This window comes from Manis javanica, chromosome 9 (assembly GCF_040802235.1).
Source record: "Manis javanica isolate MJ-LG chromosome 9, MJ_LKY, whole genome shotgun sequence".
Classification (NCBI taxonomy): Eukaryota; Metazoa; Chordata; class Mammalia; order Pholidota; family Manidae; genus Manis; species Manis javanica.
The window spans coordinates 78,983,358-79,005,896 of NC_133164.1; the positions used below are offsets into that span (position 1 = coordinate 78,983,358).

Genomic DNA, 22,539 nt, shown 5'->3' on the forward strand with positions numbered 1-22,539 from the left:
AAAATTATTAGGTCAAAGAGAATGAAATGTTTTAATATTTTTTTCAATAACTAGCATAAAAGGCTCTACAGAGAGTTATCTATTTACAAAAATTGTACATTTTTAGTGAGAGTTCAAAAGACACCTACAATCATTTTTAATTCCTTTCAAATATTGCAAACAGAGAAAACAAGACAGAGAATTGGCCTAAATTTTTAATTGACCTTAAATCTTACTAATATTTCCAAAATAGTATACAATGAAAACAAACAAACAAACCTCAGCTTATCTTGGGTAAAAGATCAAATATTCAGAAAAATATTTCTATTAATTGTTGTAGTACTGCATGGCTTCTACAGCACAAATCCAGTTATTCTCTTTCTATATAGCAATTTAAAATTAAAATGAATCCCATTTTTACTATTTTCAAAATAAATTTCAAGAAAATTTCAATGATAAATTCCCCATAATATTCTGAGATGCAGCACAGCAGCCTCTTTCCACAGAACAAGGATATTCCTTGAAAGTCACATCTTTAATATCCATAAATAGATATTTCTAAAAATGAAATATACAAACCAAACTAAGTAAGATTAAATGTGATTAAGAAAATTTAACTGAAGAGCATGTAGTATGACTAAAATATACACTTAAGGATCAGGCATGCACAGCAATATTTAAATATCTGAAGATTAATCACTCAGATTGTTGCATATCATCTAAATTTGTGGTATTACCAGTAATTTCAGACAAGTAGAAAGTCCCACTGTGAAACTGCAGGCTGGAATAGCCACCTAAAGATGAGCAACCATTGAGGACTCACAGAAGATGAATGAAACAAGCAGAGAACAAACCACAAAAGTCTAAAGAAGGCAGGAGAGCATCAGAAGAGGTGGGAAGACTGAAGGAAGAAAAGGAAGAAAGAGGGAAAAGTCAGACGTACAAAGAAGAAAAGGGGGGAAACACAGTAGTCCCTCCTTCTGTACGGGGTATGTGTCCCCAGATCCCAGTGGATGCCTGAAACCATGGACACTACTGAATCCTATACATACTATGTTTTTTGTACATATGCATACCTATGATAAAATTTAATTTATAAATCAGGTACAATAAGAGATTGATAAAAGTAACTAATAATAACATAAAACAACTATAAAAATATACCACAAGAAAAGTTATGTGAACTTGGTCTCTTCTCTCTCAAAATATCTTATTGCACTGTACTCCCCCCTCTCCTTGTGATGATGTGAGCTGATAAAGTGCCTGCTTGATGAAGTGAAGTGAGGTGAATGCCACAGGCACTGTGACGTAGTGCTAGGCTACTACTGACCTTCTGACGATACAGCAGAGGGACTATCATCTGCTTCCAGACCACAGTTGACCAAAGGTAACTGAAACTGTAGACACTGAAACCATGGGTAAGGCTGTCAGGGGACTACTATTGTATAAAGACAGAAGATCCAAAAGGAATAGGGAGGAAGCGGGTGAAGAGAGGAGACAGAGCGAGCACAGTAGAGGAAAGGGTCGCAAATGGCAGGGAAAGAGAGCACAGAGATGAGAGCAGCCCAAATGCCAAGCCCAGGAGAAATGCCCACAGGGAGGAAGAGCCGCTCCTGGAAAAACTTTTATTCTTTTCCTTTGAAATCTTGGCATTTATACTTTAATAGTAGTCTCCTTATTTCTTGATGCTGAAAAGACTTGCCATACCAACAGTATCTTTAGGTCCTGTGTTAGCTCAATTATAGAGAAGATGTATACGGAAGCAGCCCATAGCTGGGTTAATGAGGAGAATGAGAGAATGTCCTCTGAGTACAGATCGGGATGGAGGGGAGCAATCTAACCCTTCACCTCGTTTGTGTCAAATCCTATTTCTTGGCCCTTAGGAAGGAAGAAGACAGTGTGTTTGCCACTGTTGGCAAGGCATCAGGCAGCACTGACATCTCCAGAGACAAGAAGAGAGCAACATGGGACAGGTGCAAGGAGTCAGGTGGACTAGAAACCTGCGAACAACCAGAGTTTGAGGATGCCTGTCAGCGTGGTGCTGGAGTATATGTCTGGAGAATTGGCACAAGGTTATTTCCTTGACTCTCCCAACATGTCCAGTAATGTCTCTGACAAAGTCACAGACGTCGTTGTCAAATGTACACATACAGTTAACCAACACATGGTGAGTAAAATGGGATAAAAGAAAAAAATATCTACAAAGCCTAACAATGAACTTCAAGATAAACATCTATCAAAATGTAAACCAATCCTACATTTTCCTGTAAAATCAGACTTTACAAGTAGGTAACTGGAGACATAACTTAGGAGTGTCTTCATTACTTAAAAGTATACAAAGATTGTGAAGGGTTTTTTTCTTAAACCTAATTCAATTTTAGTTGTATTAATAGAAACAAAGTATCTGGAGAGGTGGTGCTGGGAGGCACCCCCAAAAGACAGTGTTCCATTCTGGGTACCCCACTTTTTTGGGGAGCATACGAGAAGTGGGCTTGCTCAGAGGAATGTGACCTGTCCTCTCCATAGGTAGAGAGCTGGTAAGCACCTGGGAACAGATGACTCAAGAGGAAGAGGGGAGCTGTCTTTCAAGGGACAAAGACCAGGAGTATAAAACAGGAACGGTTCATGGGGTTCTGTCACTTATAGGAAACTTGGGGTAATATGTGGCTCAGAATTCAGATTTGTTTTTAATTTGAAAATGATCACATTGATAGGTATGCATAAAATCATGAGTATTCAAAAATGTGCAGGTTTGGCAACTAAATGAAATATGGAATACTATCAGTGTTCAGACTTTTGGCATGAAAGAGAAAACTCCAAGATGCACACAGCCAGTCCTACCGACCTTCACACTCAGTCACCATCGCCCCCCTTACACCCCCAGGATCACTCTGCCATGACACCCAACTCTGCTTACCTGGGCTCCAGCCACACTCGGCCCCTTGCTGCCTCTTTACCACCCAAGCCTGCTCCTCCTCCTGGAAACCCCCCCACCAACTTGTCCTCAGCTCCCTTCAGTCACTGCTCAAACACACTCTCGATGAGGCCTGCCCACACCCTAGATTTAAACAGAAACCTGCCCCTGCATGGCACTATTGTGCCCTCTGTCCCACCCCTCCTCCTATCCGAATGCTACTGATCCCTTCCTAACAGACTACACAGCTTACTTATCATGGTCACTGTCTATCTCCCCCCACAGGATAGAAATCCCATAAAGGCAGGGAACTTTGCCAAGTTCTTACTGCTCTATCTCCAGTGCAGGAACCATGCCTGGCACACCCTGGGGAGGTTGGTGGTAATACCAGAAGCGACTGAGGCAGCGAATGGGTGACTGAACAAGTTGATCTTAAGATGCCTTTTGGTCCCCAGATACCCTTCCTCAGGTCAGAATTAAATAGGGGAGCACGAGGAATTTTCTCGGATGCAGGGAGGTATGAGAAGGCATGGAATTCCCTTTTCCTGTCTGCCTTGACCCAAGACAGAGATGACCAGACAGGACAATGTGCTCAGTAACTCAGGTACTCCTGAGCATCTAAAAGCTGATGGGGAACTTTCTGTTATTCTGGCAGAACAAAATGATGAAAATGTACACTGGGTAGAGATAGCAAATTTTGTCAGCCAGTTTTCTCTCAATTTGCAGAGTTGGAAGAGGCAGCTCTGCCCGGGACTGGAGCGCTTTGTTCTTAATAGCATTACAGCAGGGCAATGATAAATCACCAAGGATGGACATGCAGGTTGATCTTTAGAATATTCAGAGTTCATTGTGAGAGAGCGAGCTGAGGACACAATTGTCGGGAACAAAAACTCCATACTCTGACTTGAATGGTCAGGGTTGTCAAAGAGATGCCAACCCATCCTGGGCTAACTTAATGACACAACCGTAATGGCCATGTCTGCATGTCTGCATGTCAGAGGGGAAATGACCTCACTGAGTTAGACACAGCTTTTTACAAAAGCAGTAGTATCTTTAAACATGCATGTATTTCAACTTGAGCAAGCCAGAAAAAAAGTACTGACAGTTATTTAAATTAGGCTTACAGCCTTCTTTAGGCAAGGGACTAACTCTAGGACTTCTAAATGAGCAGTAATTTACTAGCAAAAAGATATATATTAAGTCTTTCAGAAATAGTTTTGCAATAATCAGAGCAATGACTGCAAGAAATTGAGGTCTGGGAAGTGAGCAGTACTTGGAGCAAAATGAGACATTTTGGAGCTGTTCTGAGTGCACAGGCTTAGAAGAGATATGGGCCAGTCACCCTTCCCCAACCGACAGGTGGGATTAAACTGCACTTCTGTTTATTTAATAGAGAAAATAGTCTGTATTACCCCACTTTCAAATATACCCATTTGTAAGGTACTAACTGAAATTCTTACTGCTGGGATCACTAAGAAAATATCATCAGGACCTGGAATAATTGTGTTTAAAACATTTTATATAAGCTAAATCTGATAGTAACTGAAAACCTTAACAAATCTACTTTCTAGAGCCCACGGGTTTATTTTATTTTAATAACTAAGATAGTACTGACCTCTGATTTCTAGGCCATAAGCAAGCTAACCCAAATATTTATCAGTTTGTAATATGAGGAACAGAAGTTCTTATGTTATATACTATGAATATAGACTGACAAGTATTCTTTAATTGGCTAATGGATATACACATAGCCAAAGTAATAAATTATTCACAGACATGTTCAAGTAAAAAATTTGATTATGGAAATTCAGTCTCATTGTGATGTTTAGGCCCAGTTCATTTCATTATATATTTACAATATTTTAACAATATTATATAACCAACCAATGTTTAAATCTTTCTTATTAGTTCATCTAAATAATGTAGGATATACATAATAAATGCAGTAATTAGAAATTCCAATGAAATTAGAAATCCTTTAGTCTTAAAATCAAATATCCAACTCTTGACTGGATTAACCGAGCCCATCAAACTAAAAAGGCTGACACTGCCTGACATTTCCTGTTAGGTTAAAGTTTTGGGTTTGCAAGACAAGGACTCCACCTTGTTTACTTCAAAACTGTAATAATGGCATTCTAATTTAACATAATTGTTAATAATCTCAGACTATGCTAGTCATGAACATGGCTAAACATCACTTTCTCCCAATTGATATGCCTTAAAATACACAACCCTTTCTGAAAACATAGTTGAAAGAAGATAAAGATGCAAGGTAAAGAAGGCTAAAGGCGTTGTAGTTCTGGATTTCCATTGGAATTGCCAACATGATCTCAGGACATGCTTTATGTTTAAATGTGTGTATGTGTGCATATGTATATATGCTAACTCTGTCTGATTGGAAGATTCAGAAACAATAAACAGTAGTAATGAGGACCTCTGTGCTCAGATTATAATTTCTAATTACCAGGTCTCACTAAAAAACAACAAAACAAAACAGGGCTCCCTGAAAAATGGCTGATTCTAGGTCACTAAGGTGAAAATATAAAATCTAAGCCTGAAACATACTGACACACAGAAGACCAAGAAAGCCATCTGAGATGGCTCAAGACAGGGGTCACTCACCCTGAGTAAGCCTCTCTATTGAGGGGTAAATGAGCGGTAAAAGATTTGAGCAGCAATAAAGATAATAAGCTCGATGGATCAAAGCACAGCAAGTGTGTTTAAATCCACCAGGTGATAATGATGATGATGAAGACAACAAGAACAATGATACTAATAACACTCTAGGTCACTTTTAGGTGATGTCAGTGAACTATCTCATTATTTTTGAAAACTTGCTCAAAAAGACAAAGCATTTACACATTCTTCTCTCCATGATTTATATATAGGATAACCCAATAATTTTATATGGGAGAGCTTTTCTTTTTAGAAGTGTACTAGCAACTAAGCAAATAAGGATGGATATAATTGGACCATTCTGCAACCCCTAATGAATTAATGAACCTAGAAACAATCATCAATGGCCAATAACATCACAAAAGAAAAGACAGACTGTGCAAGAAATGGCGATAGTCAGTTAAATGATGCTATTAGAGGGCAATAAGAAAAACTAAAACATGGGAAACAGCACAGGGTAAACACAGTTTCAAGAACAATCACCACCACCACAAATGCGGGGAGGGGATGGAGAACCTAAAGATAAAAAGGACTTAGGCGACCCATCACCAACCCGCCAAGTGTTAATTTTACTGCAATTACAATTCAAACAAATTGTTAAAAGGAATAAACTTAAAACACAGTCAATGAAATGGGCACACTGTTTTTCTAGGGCATACATGGTAATTTTTCTTAAAAGTTCTTGTATTTCAGAACAGGGATTCTGAGGCTAAATCCAGCTCACCTATTTTGTACAACTCATAAGCTAAAAGATTTTTTTACATTTTTTAATAACTGAAAAAAAATCAAAAGAAGAATATTTTGTGACAATGAAAATTATATGAAATTCAAATTTCAGTGTCCCTACATAAAGCTGCATTGAAAACAGCCAGTCTCATTTACCTGTTGTCTACAGCTGCTGTTCTACCACAATGGAAGAGCTGAAGAGCTGAGACAAAAAAACGTGTGGCCTGCAAAATTAACTATCTAGCCCTTTACAGAAAAAGTTTGGCAGCCCATTTTAGAGAAACATTTACAAGTTAAATGATATGATGGCTGAAATAGCTTCAAAATAATCAGAGGGGGAGCAGGTGTAAATACAGGTGAAGCAATTGGCCACATATGGTTGTTTGTTGAAATTGGATGCCGAGTATATTAAGTCCATTACATTATTCTTTCTACCTCTGTATTTACAAATCATTTAATAAAAGTAAGAAGAAACTTTTCTTCAAAAATGCAGTTAGGAAATAATCTTCCATTTTTGTATTTCTAAATGACTATTTTAACCATATTTCCCCCAGGAAAACAGATGGTTTTGCTGCTGGCTGGTAAATATGCCAATCAAAGAATCATTTTGTTTAGGTATCATTCTTCCTGCAAAAGAATCAAGCCATTTATGTGGTAAAGGTGCCACCAAAGTAGAAGAGAAAATGCAGTTTGGTGAAGGAGAGCCGAATCCCAGGGGAGTTGCCATATTCTTCTGCAACATTTGCATAACTAGTAGTCATATCCTTCACACATGGGAAGTGTGTAATACTCATTCATTGAATGAAAGCAATAACTTGTTTCCAAATCTTAAGTATAAACAGAAACTTCACTAATTTGTTTCTTGTCCTTTGTGCTTAGTGGGCATAACTTCTTCTAACAGAGACAAACATAATTTTATTACACTTATACAATAGCCAATTCCCTTTCCTTAGAATGAAAGGTGGCATTTTTATAAGTAGGAGAGATGCAGAAGAGAAAAACTATCTGCTTTATGATTCCAAAGTTCATCTGCTGTAGGAACTGCCTGGCTACTATTGTGTACCCATCAGAACGTCCACAGCCTTGTCTCAAACTGGGTCACACTAAGATGAAAAACAGCTTGATTTGGTCTCCGTTCCATTTCTGTGGTCCTAAAGACACTTTTGAAATGAAAATCCATCAAAAGTTATCCAATTTTCTTGCCATCTCAAGGGAGGACTTAAGTATGATTTCCTCTCTCTTTTCCAGATTTGTAATTCCAGATTACCAGACACAAAATCTAGGACTTTCAAGACCACCTAAGGCAGGTACATAAACCTAGCTGAAATGTTTTCCATTTTTTCCTGCCCTTCCAAAAAGAAGAGACAAGAGAGGGAAAAGGGCCCTCACTCGAAGGCCTGGATCACTAAAAGTAGACAGAAGAGGCAGTGTTGTACTCTTAGCCCTCCATCACGGGAATTCTGGAGCCATCTCCATCTTCCCTTCCTGTGGTATAGTTGCAGATTCTAACAAACAAGAGAAACAAATGAACCCTTTGATGCGTATGAGAAAAGAGACAGGATAAATGCTTTCATAGGATTTATGGTTCTTGGGGCCAAAGCAAGCAGTCCTTAAGATTAATAGTTTGGTGCCTTTCTCTTCTGCCACCAAAAAGAAGCATCTCGACTTGCAGTTTTCAAAGTTCAATTGCTCATCCTGGCCTAGAGACCTTCAGATTGCTGTGGAGGAGAGAGTTCTCCACTGCAGCTACAGCTTTTCCTGTTGCTTCCAGTTCGCAGCACCAGCTGTTTATATCTTTTGTGACTGAGTTAGGTAATGTCACAAAATAAAATTTATTAATTATTTTATCCCAAACTCTCCCCAGACATGTCACACTGTTTCATCAATGTAAAATAAATCTTTACCTTTAAATTAAGCTAATTGGAAATCATATGAAGCTAAAACACCTGGTATATGCTTCAAAGGCTTTTGGTGGTTTCAATATTATATTATATTATATATATGGATATTCAACAGACTAAAACAATAATGCATGTGATTTTAACCACTCAAAATTTTAAGGAGCAAATGGTTCCTATAGCAACTGAAGACAGTCTGTCTACTCTGTGCATTCGTGGTGTTTTCTATGATGGTAAGTGATGTTAAATTTATGCTTTAATGTATATGGTTTAAAAACCAAAGTCAAGCTTGCCAAGGGAACCATAATTTCACTTCTTTTCAAATCATTTTATGGCTTTTATATATAACAGCAAAATTGTTTGATATACAGTTGTGATTTTTTTTTCTCATAGTCTATAATAAACTAAACGCCACCAAAAAAGGTTGTCCAAATGTATACATTCCTTAGCACAAAAGCAAGGCAACATTCCACAATCATAAATACAATTTTAATTTTAAATTCTGATAAAAGCTATCATTTAAATTACTACTTGATGTTTATGAATCCACAAGGACATGTCTGGGTCTTTGTACTATGCAAGTGGCATTATGGTTAAAGATGTACATTGTGGATTTGTCACCAGCAGGGTGCCACTGAAAAAATTATTGAAACTCCCTGAGCCTCGGTTTCTTCTAAAAATGGGCATATTCAAAGACTTCTCCTAAGAATCAGTTCAGGGAAAAAAAAATGCCTGAATATAGCTAGCAGAGTACCTAGCACACAGCAGTGCCAGCAAATAGAGTTGTAATTATTTTATTTCAAACACATTTGTTTGAAGTCAGTAATGTAAATACTACTAATATAATTCATAATTTCTTTATACATGGGCTGTAGTGGGTCAGAGGAGCTAATATTATGAGAATCATTTTGAAGTTATAAAAATCTCAAGATTTTCCTTTTTTCTCAAGAGAAAAGGTTTTAAAATTATCACAGCTCACAACAGGATTGTGAGAAATCTTTCAGCCTGGTGAAAAACACTTTTTTCACAACTGGGTTACTCATACCCAGTTAAGTAGAATTATATATCAAACTCTTACAAGGAAAAAAAATCTCTAAGCCAATAAACAAAAATGTTTTAATTCCAAGTGAATTTTTCTTTTAGAAAATCAAGCTTCCCAAATTAAGAGTTCCAAATTAAGTATTAATACTGAAATACATTCCATATAAAAAAATGAGTAAGTATAAAAAAAATCTAAAATTCTACTTTCTTTTCTGAGTATCTTATATACACACTACTGTAAGATATTTTCAAAATGTGGGCTCCACGAGTGGTTGATAATAACAAGAAGAATGGTCATGTTTTGGGTGCTTGGATGATTTTACCAATACATTTCATCTGAGCATCTCCCATGGTTACAGTTCATGTTGTATGCATAGATTGCTATATCTGATAGCAGACAGCAAGTAACTTCAAGAAATTCATTGCACATCAGTTTTGTACTATAAAAATATTTTTACAGATTCTTTCCTCTTATTGTACATTGGAAAGTGTATTACTTTGCAGTAATAGTAGTGGGTATTCATGAACTGTGTTTTATTTTGTTGTTTTATATTCTAGAAAAACCTATTCTGTATTGGCAATAACCTGTGTGACCCACAGATGAGATGAAGAAAAATGTGAGCAGATGGGATACATCTGTCTGTCATAAACACTTCTTCATTAGTGTCATCAACAGATTTATTTGTTATGTTTTTGTGAAAGACTCTAACAGTGATCATTTTTAACCTACATTTTAAGAAACCATTGGCCATTTTTCATAGATGTGGATCAATACATATATGCAATACATATGGATTTTTTTTTGGATGGAAGGGCTCTTTGAAGTTAATGATGTAATGTCAGTTACATTGAAATTCTCTTAAAGAGTAGTAAGTACATTCTGCCTGTTCATCCAGCTTAGGGATATGAGAAGACAGTATTACATAGTGAAATTAATTAGTGGTAAAGTAAGTAAAGACAAAGAGGTGTAGCCTTCCCAGCTATGCTATTTACCTTTCTGGCCTTCAATCATCCTGCATCTCAAACTTCTCATTTATAAAAGAAGTATGATACTTTGGGAGATACCCATGAAACTGCACAAAATGCCTATGGTAGAACTCCAAAGAGGGGAACACAAATAATACAAATTACTGCAAATGATTATATTTCAAAGCATCAATGTTCTGAAAATAAAAGATGCATTGTTAATTTCCAAATCTTGACTTAGTATTGGAAAGATACAAATTACTCAGAAGTTACAAATTACAGGAAAATATAAAAATACATTTTTTCCCATTCAATATTCTGCCTGGCTCTCAGAATTATTTTAAGGATCAAAATGAGTTTATATGCAGAAAAGCATTCTTGAAACAGTTATAGCATTAGAGTAATAAGGAAGAAACGTCCCCATTCATCTCTCTAGACTAGAGAGACTTGGTCTATGATTCCAGGTCTGCTTCTCCCCACAACTGCTAAGGAATGGCCTGAGGTGAAGGGCAGGGGCCAGTACAGGAGGGCTCTGTGAAGCCATCACCTGCTGCAAATCCTCATGGCTCACTGGGAGCTACTCTGCACAAAGACAGTTCAATAGAAACCATTCTTGCAAGTGAAGGACACTATACTTTATTTCATCAGCTATTAATAAAATAAACATCTACCCAGAAAATGCCTATCCAATGAAAGGAAATACATCATGTAAGAGTAAAATTACTCTAACATCACAAAGATTCACAAACCAAACAGCATGCTGAGCCCAGGACAAACTAAGTTTCACTTAGGATTCTAAAGTCACAGCAGTTCTGCCTTTATCATCCCCTGTAGACACGACCATGTGGAAAGCCACAGGGTAATATGGAGCCACTGAAGACAGGAAGGCAGGAAATGATTGGGCAATAGCCAAAGAAAGGCATTCATGGATTGATTGCAGAAATGATTTATCAACAGTATGATCAAATCCTATAGAACAAGAACGAGAAAGACCTGATATATGGAAAGTCAGCAGGAAAGTCAGATGGAGGCAACCGACTCCAGGTATCAGTCATACCTCATTTCTGCCTTTTTCATTCCTGACTTGGAATGAATGTCAACCCTGGGTACACACTGGAATCAGCCTTTAACCAAATACTGAATGCATGGGCCCTACCCCAGAGCAATTAAATCAGAATTCTCATAAATACCGAGAACAGACTGGTGGTTGCCAAAGCAGTGGGGGATAGGTGAAATAGGTAAAGGGAATAAAGAAAAACAAACTTCCAATTATAAAATAAATAAATCACAGGGATGAAAAGTACAGCATAGGGAATACAACCAATAATATTGTATAACTCTATATGCTGATAGTCATATACTTATGGTGAGAATTTGATATGAAAATGTACATAAACACTGAATCACTATGTTATACACCTGAAACTAATATAATATTGTATGTCTACTGCATTTCAATAAAACAAAAGAATCTCGGTTTAGGCCAGACATTTTTACAAAACTTCCCATGTGATTTTATAGTGGAGTCAGGGTTGAGAACTCTTATTTAGACCCTTTTTCAAAATAGTATAATATCAAACAATCACTAAGAAAATAATTTTCACTCTCTAAAATCAAGAATCTAAAATAACTGGGAAACGGGATAAAATTTTTTTTAAATGTGTCAAATACTGAAGACCAGGGTCAAGCTCTTCAGTTAGTGATTACAAAACTTTTAGAGGGAAGGAGAAAGTACAGATGAATTTGGTACATATAATTTTATTCCTCTGCATCCATTTCTCCTCCCTAGTGAGGGGACTGTCTTACAAGGGTAGTAAGATATGAGGAAAGAGAGTGACATTAACATAGAAGGGTGAGGATTGTGCCAAGGGCCCAGCAGTTTCTAAGACACCTCCTGCAGAATATACTCTCCATCTGTCAACACCTTACTGACCAGCCGTGGGACAGCACGTTTGGTTGTCTTCCATTTCTCCAGAAGTGGAGGAATAAAAATGACCATTATTTTAGTTGCGATGACTTAAAGGTAAAAGGGATTTAAGAATTAGAGTGGCACAACCCTGTGACACATCACAGTCTATTACACTGCAGAAAAGGCCTGGCAGGAGGTAGAGAGGCAGTGCATACAGAGGAAGAGTCCGTGTGCATGAAGGGGAGGCAAGGTGAGGTGAAACAGGTCTACAGAGGGGTGAGAAAACAGAGCAACTCAGTGGCAAACTAAAATAAGTAAATAATTAACCAAACCTACACAAATCCAATCTGGAAGGAAAGGAAGGGTGTACACAGCACTAGTCAAGGTGAAGCATTAGCAGCCTGCAGATTAATATTTAAAAGGAGGAAACAAGAATCAAATGGGAGAATACCATGGGGGCGTGAGGAAGGGAGAGAGGGCGTTGGAATCAAACCCCAGACTTAAAGAAATGGGTGGTTGGAGGGAACAAGTCAGTTCATCTCTGTCATTGTGTCAGAATTCCTGACACCATGGACATATCCATGAAAGTATTCACCATGAAAAATACATATGGTACAGTTTGAAAGGCTGTGAAACAAGACCAAAAAATTATTATTTTTTATATTTAAAATGTTTATGTAGTATATTATATATTGTCTATTTAATAATTAAATTAAAATGTCTACCTAAATGCTCAAAAATAAAATATGTGTTATTAATATTTAAGATTAGGCTTATTGCTATATAAATCAAAATTATAAAAAGGCCTATAAACTTTGTGTGTGTGTGTGTGTGTGTGTGTGAGAGTGAGTGAGTGAGTGAGAGGGAGAGAGAGATTCTTTGGATTTTTCTGAAGAGGAAGAGTAGGGGAATGTACTGTATTTGGTACTTTAATAAACTGCTCTAAAAGGAATTTGACAACCAGATCTTCAAAGCAAGATGCCTAAGCAGAAGCGAAGAGAGAAAACAGAAATGCAAAAAAAGGTCTGTGAAGAACAAAACTTAGCTTATCTAGAATTTTAGTAATCTGGCCACTTACTAATAAAGATGGAAAGAATCAGGAAAACTCCTCCTAGCATCCATCTTCCACTACAGACCTGAGGTGGACCCATCTCTCCCGGCCCCTCCCCGGGGGCCTGTATCCTTCCCGCTGGGCTGTAGGTGAACCGGTGGCAGTGAATTTCCATACCTGTAACCAGAGCCTGTCTCCTGCTGCGGTCCTGCCGATGGCACTGCACTGGAAGGTGGCAGATTGGCCGGCATTGACCTCCACGTTCTGAATCCGCAGGAAGTGGGGAGTTTTGGCTGTGTGAAGAAGGAGAATTAAAAAACATTAAAAGGGGAGACCTGTAATTGATATGTCACTTTTTGCATCTATCTGCAATTTCAGGCCTTTCCATATGGTTTACCTTTGAAGAAAATAATGTGTTTGCTTATAAGAACTTTAAAGGTTTCATTTTGATTGTAAAAGATATAATGGAAGGCTTTGGTGTGCTCTGTAAAAGAAAAAAAAGCTGAGCATTCTGGGATAGAACCAAACAGAAAGAAGATATTTTATTGTTCCTGCTGTGCAAATTATCATCGCTCAGCAGTCTTCTTGTAATAACAGATCTGTATTAATAAAGATTATACTGAAGCCTAATTGATGTTTTGAACAAAAACATATTAGATATTTATACTAGCAACATGAAAAGAACAGTAAGAAGTTAAATGATGTTGTCAAGGAAACTTTTTAAGCCAAGTACAAAGCTGTGGGTAATATATATTTTAATACAACTCATTGGTATGCAGCATCACTGTGTGATACTTCCCAGCTACCAAAAATACTATCCCTATAGTATCCCTGGGACTGCCATAGCAAGACAGATTTTGCTGAATTTTATTTTCAATTTTAGAAGAAAGAATGATTCCAAATGCTAAACAACATTAAGTCTCATAATATACTTGCCCATAGGGGATAGCTGTTAAATAAAAGATAATTCTACTTGATCTGAGAAGCACAGGCCAATTTCTGCAAATACACTGAAAACATGTGTCAAGGAGCTATAATGATAGGTCAGGAGTTAAATTCTTTTATCACAATCATAGAATGAAAGAGTAGCAAGGAAGGGGAGGAGCGAATTAGGGAGACTAAAGGAAGAGAACAGGATAATAGCTATTTTCTAGAAGAATAGATAAATCTAGACAATAACTAGGATGAATTTTGTATGACTTGTCAACTTTCCCCCATTGCCTACATGTCTTTAGGACATATCTAGGCACTTTCAAAGAATGGTGCACCACTACTGGGTACCCAAAAATGACAAATCAGCACTAGTATTAGCCTGTGTAGAACATCATTAGGAATGAAAGTGGGTTAGAACCAAAGAACAAAGGAAAATTCATTTTAATATAATTAACATATTAGAATTAGGCAAACTCCATTTACTCATTTGGAGACCACTGATAATTCAGGCTATGTATTCATGATGCTTAGCATGCAAAATGTCCTAAATAAGTTCTAAAAAAGCAGTATAACTGTGGGTCATTGTTTCTATCTAACATATGAACTTTAAACCCTATGAATTACTTGTTTACTAACCATCAAATTACCCTTGGTCAAGAATGATAGGATTCTCTGTTTTTTTAGAGATCTTTGTGAAAAAGTCTATAAGTCAATTTTCTCTTTTACTCGCCTCCTGAAAAGTGGAAAGACCCACTGCTTTTAGAAAATGGAAAAAAGATAGTGAGCATTTATGTGCCAGAGACTTTTCTCCACTGAATACTCACAAATTTTCTGTGAAATAGGAGTTTCTTTCCATTTTACAAATGAAGGGAACTTGTGGGTACCTGGCTAGAGTGTCAAAACCAGAGTATAAAGTCTGGTCCACCTAATTGCAAAGGCCAGGCATAGCCCACAGGGCCACACTGCCTCTGCAAGCCTTCCCACCCACCAGAGTCAGCCTTCTGCATGCTCTTCCTCCTACTGGGAGTGGCTCCCCACCTGACCGTTGGGATCTGAAATTCTTTCACGACCCTTCTCAAATGTGCTTCCTTCTACGAAGCTTCAATGGATTCTCTCACTTTGCTGTCAGACCCTTCCAATACCACGTATATTCTGCCTCACATATTACAGTTCTTAGAATGACTCCTTGCTGAGATTATTGGGATGACACTCATTGTCTTAATCACCTGTATGTGTAATAAACAGCACTTGATACTAATGCCGCCCACATAGCAGATACTCAATATGATAACTAAATTGAATTCACATTGTTTAAAGTTAATAAAATCACACATATACTTGAAATTACTTGTAATTTCAACTTCTGTAGAATTCTACTCTCCTACCTCACCTCTGATACAATTGAAGAAACTTATACTACCCAAAAATCTGTAAAAATTATTACTTTAGATTTACGTATGCCAGAGTTGCCCAACATGAAGAAGGATCACTAAGAATTTGAGTTTCAGCTAAATTAATAGGACTACAATGGAAGCTCAAAAGCTGTTTTCTTGTCAAGGAAACTGAAGCAAATTGAGCATTCCTGTTCTAATCCAACACAATACATCCATTACAATATATATGTCATCAACTGGAAACTTTTCACTGTTTTTTCACCTGTAAAATAATTTTAAGCATATTATCCCTAGCCACATTCATATCAAACTACACTATGTACACACATTAGCAAAAAGGAAAATGATGGAAGTAGTAAATCCTCTGTTCACCAGTGTATTTGCACAACAGAATTCATAGGAATTATGAAGTAGCTGATCAGAGAACTTCATGTTCTCCAATCTCAGTACATACACACACACCCCTGCACTGCTAACTCCTTAGGGAATTGATAGATCCATTTCCTGTCAACTATCCTGAACCACCTGGGGTCGCCCTGTCCAGGGGACCTCGGCCCCTCAACATTCAGCCCTCACCTTCTATCAAAATGCTTTCCTCGGATAACCTGAAAGGCCCTCATTGGCCTAACAGCCTTCTTTTCTTCCTCTTCCTGACTTATCTCCTAGCAACGAGAAATGCTTTTAGTTACACTGAATTTTTTTCAAAACTTCTCCAAAAACTTTCAAAATTCTATTTTCAAAGTAATTTTCCTGCAGCTTTTTCCTTTGCTCATTCTTCTTCACTTATTTATTTATTTTTTTGGAATCCTTACAGGACATCAGAAAGCATGCATGCTCCTCCCATAAAAACAAATTTGTCTTAGAGTTTTCAGACTGTGTGTGCTCCCTAATCAGTGCCTTCCATGCCCACAGAGTCAACAACCTGCCACCAGGCAAGAACTCCCAAGCATACCGCCAGCATGCCCTAAAAAACTCAGAACAGGGAATGACACTTCTGAGGCTCTCAGAAATAAGGAACCTGGTGAAAGCCTCACTGAGGTACCCAGTTGCCAGCCACAGGGAAATTCTCCATTATCAGGAGTCTTAGAACCACTCCAGTCAACTAACTGTGGCCTCTGCAAAAACTGACAGGACCCTCCAAAGTCGAACCTGACATCATGCTGCACTCCAAACAAAGGGCACCCAGACCAAGGAAAACCACATCTCTAGAGCCTGCCATGGCCAGCTCTGTCCTGGAGCAAGAGTCCACTGCTGGAGTCACACCAAGATGCAAGCTGAGAAGCCAGGTGTGCTCAGAGGGTAAACAATACTGCGGGAAACTGCTGTCAAAGAAGAACCAGTTTTTAAAAGCAGGTCCTTCCACTGGGACACAGGGAAATGGTAAGGGAAATTGACAATGACAGCTGACTTCAAATTTTTTGAGATAGACCCATTAGCAGAAACTATGGAGAAGCATGTTTCCTCAAAGGTAAAGAAGGGTTTTCTAACACTTGGGCTGACAGAACATAATATGGGCTGGCTAGGGAGGGAGCCATTTGTGGAAGCAAAATTGGCAGTTGGTCTGGAAGAAAGGTGGGAAGCCTGGGCACCCCGTTTGCAACTGGCATCCATCCTACTGACTGTTGCCAGCTCTCAAGGGGTTTATTCAAATCAAGATGAAGGGTCTCAACCTGTGAGGGCCCTTGTCACCTGTTCCCCTATTGCCTTGGTAGTGATCCACCTGTGCCAATGGGGTCCTCTCTTTCTGCCTGGATACCTTGGGTGTGGAGGCTGCATTTGCTGCACCCTCTTTGGGGACACCCTTGGCATCCACGGTTCAAGCACATAAAGGCTTATGGTCTGAGTCACATTCATTGGAATGAGTGTACTCTCTGAAGCTGGGTTAGAATCCCAGGTTCCTTTGATTGCAAGGTGCCTTTTGGGCTGGAAGTTCTGCCTGGTTTTGGTTTTGAGACCTCTCTCTTCTTAGCTGATGGTGCTTCTCTCATGGGACTGTTCAGTCAACTGAAATTCTTCCCTTCTCAAATCTCTGCTGTGTCCTGCTGGTACAGCACTAACTCTGTCTGCTTCCTTTCTTGCTGGCATAGCTTTACTAAGAATAATTTAGAACTTCAAAGGCTCCTTTGAGAAAATTTAAATTTTTCAAACTGGCTCTTAAATACTCTGTCCCCTTGCCCCACTTCCTTTTTCCCATGGATTGTTATCCACATGCCTGGATAGTAGTATATCTCACTAGTGGTGCCCTCTCCTGTCCAACTCATGGCCTCCTAACCCTGCTTGCCTCTTGCTACAGGTCACTATAACAAGTTGGGTCTCTAATACATGTTGTTTGGGTGTATAGCCATCATTCATGATAACTCAGGTTAAAGGGGTGCTACTCTTGAGGTGTATTCTGCTGCACCCCCACCCCAACTTGGTTAAGCCCAGGGTCCATTCTGAGCCTGTACTGAAAGGTGGTTAATTGTTTTGAGTATCACCCCTGGTATATCCCCACATAGCTAAGCTACTAAACTTTAAGTTAAAATAGATTCCCCTAAAGGTCCATCACAAATTCTTCATGTGCTACTCATGGGTGTCTTAGGCTTCAACTTCTTACCCTGCACCCCTGTTCCTCTCCTCCCTACCTCCCAAGGCTGCCAAGATTCTTCAAATCCCTCTTACTTTTCCATGTACCGTAGTAGCTGAGTCTCTCAGGTTTCCTAAGGGAGAAGGCCCATCAAGGTGCTGTGGGAACAGCAGAGTTCTCCATCTACCCCCATCCTCGAGATGCAGAAATGCAGGAAACCTTTTCTTTCCTACAGTAACCTTTTTCTTCCCACCATAATCATTAGAGATGTGCAGGCCTTCAAAAGGCTTCCATTCTTTCTGAGTAGCACATGGGGAAAGCTAAGATAAATTTAGTTTGGAACATCAAGAGTAAGCTTCCCATAGTCTAAATTCATTTACAGAAAATGAATTTCAAATCTTGAAATCTTAAGTTCATTCCTTATCAATCATGTCAGGAAAAAATTTTTTGGAAGAGCAAGCGTGGGCTACCCAGATAGTTTTTTCTTTTTTAAAAAATAATATAGCATTTTTCCAAACTGTTGGAGGAATAATTTATTTTCCCCCCAAATCTGAATGGCTTCCTGAAACAACTTACCTAGACCACCTTCAGTTACATATTCATCTTACTAATATGTCTAATATAAGATGCCTAAGATATGTGATATCAATTTAATTCTTTTTCCTAAGATTTGTGATGTAAATAGTTTATTTTTCACTTTTAGAAAATATTTTCAACAATATTAAAAATAGAGTACTTCAATTTTCAACATTTATCACTAAGAAGCAGCTTTTGAAATATGAATGTATATCTGCACACTTTATTTTTTTTAAATGGAAGCATCTTGTAACCTGTTGAGGAGACACATACCATGTTAACCTAAAGCTTGGGCTCCCTGAGGGAGGCTGGGATATTGAACTTCGATTCATGTAGGCTCATAGTGAATTCAGGAATGTTCACACAGATCATTTATTTCCACTACGTAAGGAGACAGATGTAAAGCCAAATCATGAGAACAGCTGAAAGTGGGGTGGAATGGGGAGGACGGTGATGAAAATTTAAAAAAAAAATTCCTATTGGAACCAAAAAAGGAAAGGTTCCGGCACCTGGCAAAATCCCCTCTCATGTGCGTTTGTTATATTATTCATGAGCTGCTCTCTAAGAGATCTGCTGGGACTTTCTGGCTTTGCATAGGACAATCAGAACAATCCTCTGCTATTAAAGAAATTACATCCTCTAACTCAGTCTACTGGTATCTTTCACCTTTTTGTGGCAATCACGCATAATTTTTCAAAAAGTTAACAAGATACTGCCAGCATTTTTTCTTTTTAATATTTATCTAAAACTATTTGAAAATATACATCAATGGCTCTCCATCAGAAGCAATGTCACCACCCAGAGGGCATCTGACCATGTCTGGAGACATTTTTGGGTGTCACAACAGGGGTGGGAAAGACAGGGGTACTACTGGTACTTAGCGGGCAGTGGCCAGGGATGGCACTAACCATCCTACAGTACACAAGACAGCCCACAGAAAAGGATTATACATCCCAAGATGTCAATAGTGTCAAGGCTGAGAAACTCTGATACACATTTTATGGACATACAAGAGTTTGCTGGAACATTCTCCTACTGTACAACATTTTGATTGTCTTATATGTAATGTCAACATAAAAGTCTTCATAATTAAATTCTCATATACACTTTTTGTTTTTTATTAGGCTAAATTTTTAGAAACTGAATTACTAACACAAAAGTATGCCTTTTTAAAGAACTTTTGACACAAATTGTGAAAGTGCCACCCTTAACATATATAACATTTTGCATTTCTACCAGCAGAGTATATATGGGTACTCTTCACAACCACCTCAAAAATACTAAGTACTAATGTCTGTAATCTTTCTTCAGAAACATAAAATATATGTACTCTGCTCTATCAACTAACTTGTTACTAATAAATAATTTGAATATCAGGACTGTCACTGGATCTGCCACAGACCTGTTCATCCACAGGAAGTCCACTTGGGAAAGCTGCTTTCCCAAGGGCACTGTTTCTAGCAATGGCTACCTGAACCAAAAAGAAGCACACATCAAAATTCATTTATCAATACCTGTTAATAATTATTGTCTCCAGGGGGCTGTCTGTTAGAATATAACTTAAATTTTTAATTTGGAGGCCAAAGATGTGATTGTGCAATGGCCTTTCTTGTTTATTCCCTTTATTAATAAAGAAACCTTGCACAGAATGAAAGTCACTACTTCTCCTTTAGAATTATTTTGATCTACAATAAAGCCTACTGAAAGGCTGCCAGTGATTATTACTTGCACAGTGAGGTTAAAGGTCTAAGGAATTTATACCTTTGTTCAAATTGTATTTTGGGAGAGTCCTTCTATGAAGCAGATTGACTGTCTTTGGTTTAGAACTAGTGTTGCTTGGTTAAGGAAAAGACTGACAGAGGGGAAAAATATCTGGTAAAGATAACAAAAACAAAGCCACACTGCAAAAGGAAACCAGATGAAGACCTGCAAACTATTAAGCATAAACACTTTTATAAGCAAGTTATCCTTTACAAATGAAGGATAATTAATTGACCCAGTTGGAAGATAGCAACTCATCTACCAGGGTGAATATGACAAAGAGGCTGTGGAATTCTATTTTTCGGGTCAATTCCCTCCAAGAACAGGAATGTCAGATTTCTACTAATGGTAATCATAAGTTTTTTTTTCAATAAACATAAAAGGCCTATATAATCTTTCTGAAGTTTTAAGATGGCTGGATTCTTCCTTTCTTGTTTATAAATTCTAGAACTGGTTTTAGTTGGGAAGCAGTTTAAGGCTGATACTATTTTAAGATGTGGATTTCAGCACATGTGTGTTAAAGCATCAGTATCTCAGCCCCTTACTACTTCTGAACAGAAGCAGAAGCTGCTAAACACAAGGGTTAGGGAATTTTTTTTTTTTTTAATGGGGAGATTTTTTTTTAAAGTACCTATTTCATTTGGTTGGGATAAAGATTAAATAAAGATGATACAGGGAAGGCATTCTGTGTGTCTGGGGCTTGGCCTCAAAAATGTTCATTACTATTTAAAATAACTGATCACTGCAAATTGGAAAAGAGCCCAAAAAAAGAGCTCTACAGTCAGAAAAGTTTTAGTCCCACGTTGAGTTGTATACTTTGAAACTTGCCAAACTACCTTAATTGTAAAACCAGGTAAAGCACCATTAGAGTGGAAAATTTCAGTCTATTCAAAAAGAAAAATTCTCTCTCTCTCTCTCCAAATTTATAGGCCCATTTGTCTCCTGGATACCCTTTCAAAATGCTATGCCAGCTTTCTTCTAAAATCTGCAGGAGTTCTAAAAACCAAGCACCTTCCATGAATATCGAGGTTTTGGGGTATTGATTAAATCAGCCTTTGATCCCAAAGGGAGGAATTACCATTGACCAAGATACAAATCTTTTCATAGATGTTTCATATTACTGATTCTTCAAAGCCTGTATCAAAATACAACATAATCAGAGAACAGCAATTTGTGAGATCAAAGTACAAACTGAAGTGGGACAAAAGAGGACTGTGTCCTGACCCCTTTTATTTTATTTACATTTTAATGCAGTGACTTATGCTGAAATGAGCTGGAGACATACCCAACTGTCAGAATAAACAGTCAACTTTTCTCTCTATCCCTGTAGCATATAATCACAAACAAGAAGGCCAACCTCTGCCAAAAAGAACAGCCTCCGCTAACACTGAAAAGCAATATATTTTGCAAACTTTAAAAATCTTTAAAATGGACACTGCTTACCTCGGCTAAAAAAATCAATCAGTTTAAGTACTTAGGGTTACAATTTGTAGCTATTTCATTCCAGTAATCCTATCAGGATGAATGTAGCTCCTAATAATAACAATAATTGTAATAAAAACAGCTAACATTTATTGAGCTCTCAGGATGTGCTAAGCACTATTTTTATTTTTTTATTTACATTAATTCATTTAATCCCTACATTTCCCCTATGAGGAAAGCATTATTATTATCCCATCATATGAATGAGGTTATATAGGGCCATAGAGGCCAAGTAACTCTTGTGATAGAAGCAGGAAGCTTTGCTCTTAACATGTTTCAGTACAAAATTATTTTTGTTTTGCTTGAAAGTTAAGAATGGATCTTAATGAGATAATTTTCAAGTAGGAAATAGATTCAACATTCTTACAGAAAAGTAAGTTAGGCATTTTATATAAATAATTTTTATAAGTCACCTGTATCTTGAAGAAGAATGATATTCTTTTGGAGAAAAATCCAAGTTAAGTTCCTACGTGTTTAAAATGAAATGTTATTTCTGAATCCTGTGAATCTCTCAGCCAAAGCACACAGAGCTGTTATAATTCAACAGAACATAACCCAGAAAACAATTCTATTTTTTTAATGTTACTGCTATTCTTATTTCAATCACACTGTTTAATGTCTTCACAAAAATTTCAACTTGGAAGTAAGCAAGCAATGTTTGGCTATG

At 37.7% G+C, this 22,539-nt stretch overlaps 1 protein-coding gene across 9 annotated transcripts in view; it reads right to left on the minus strand.

Annotated features, from left to right (window-relative positions):
- The window catches only part of PTPRM (protein tyrosine phosphatase receptor type M), an 857,076-nt gene that overhangs the window by 429,080 nt on the left and 405,457 nt on the right, over positions 1–22,539 (minus strand). For all 9 annotated transcript variants that reach the window (XM_037008365.2, XM_073212814.1, XM_073212816.1 and 6 more), the window contains one exon: positions 13,338–13,453. In XM_037008365.2, the coding sequence (XP_036864260.2) occupies positions 13,338–13,453 (116 nt within the window). The remainder of the gene's footprint in view (positions 1–13,337; positions 13,454–22,539) is intronic.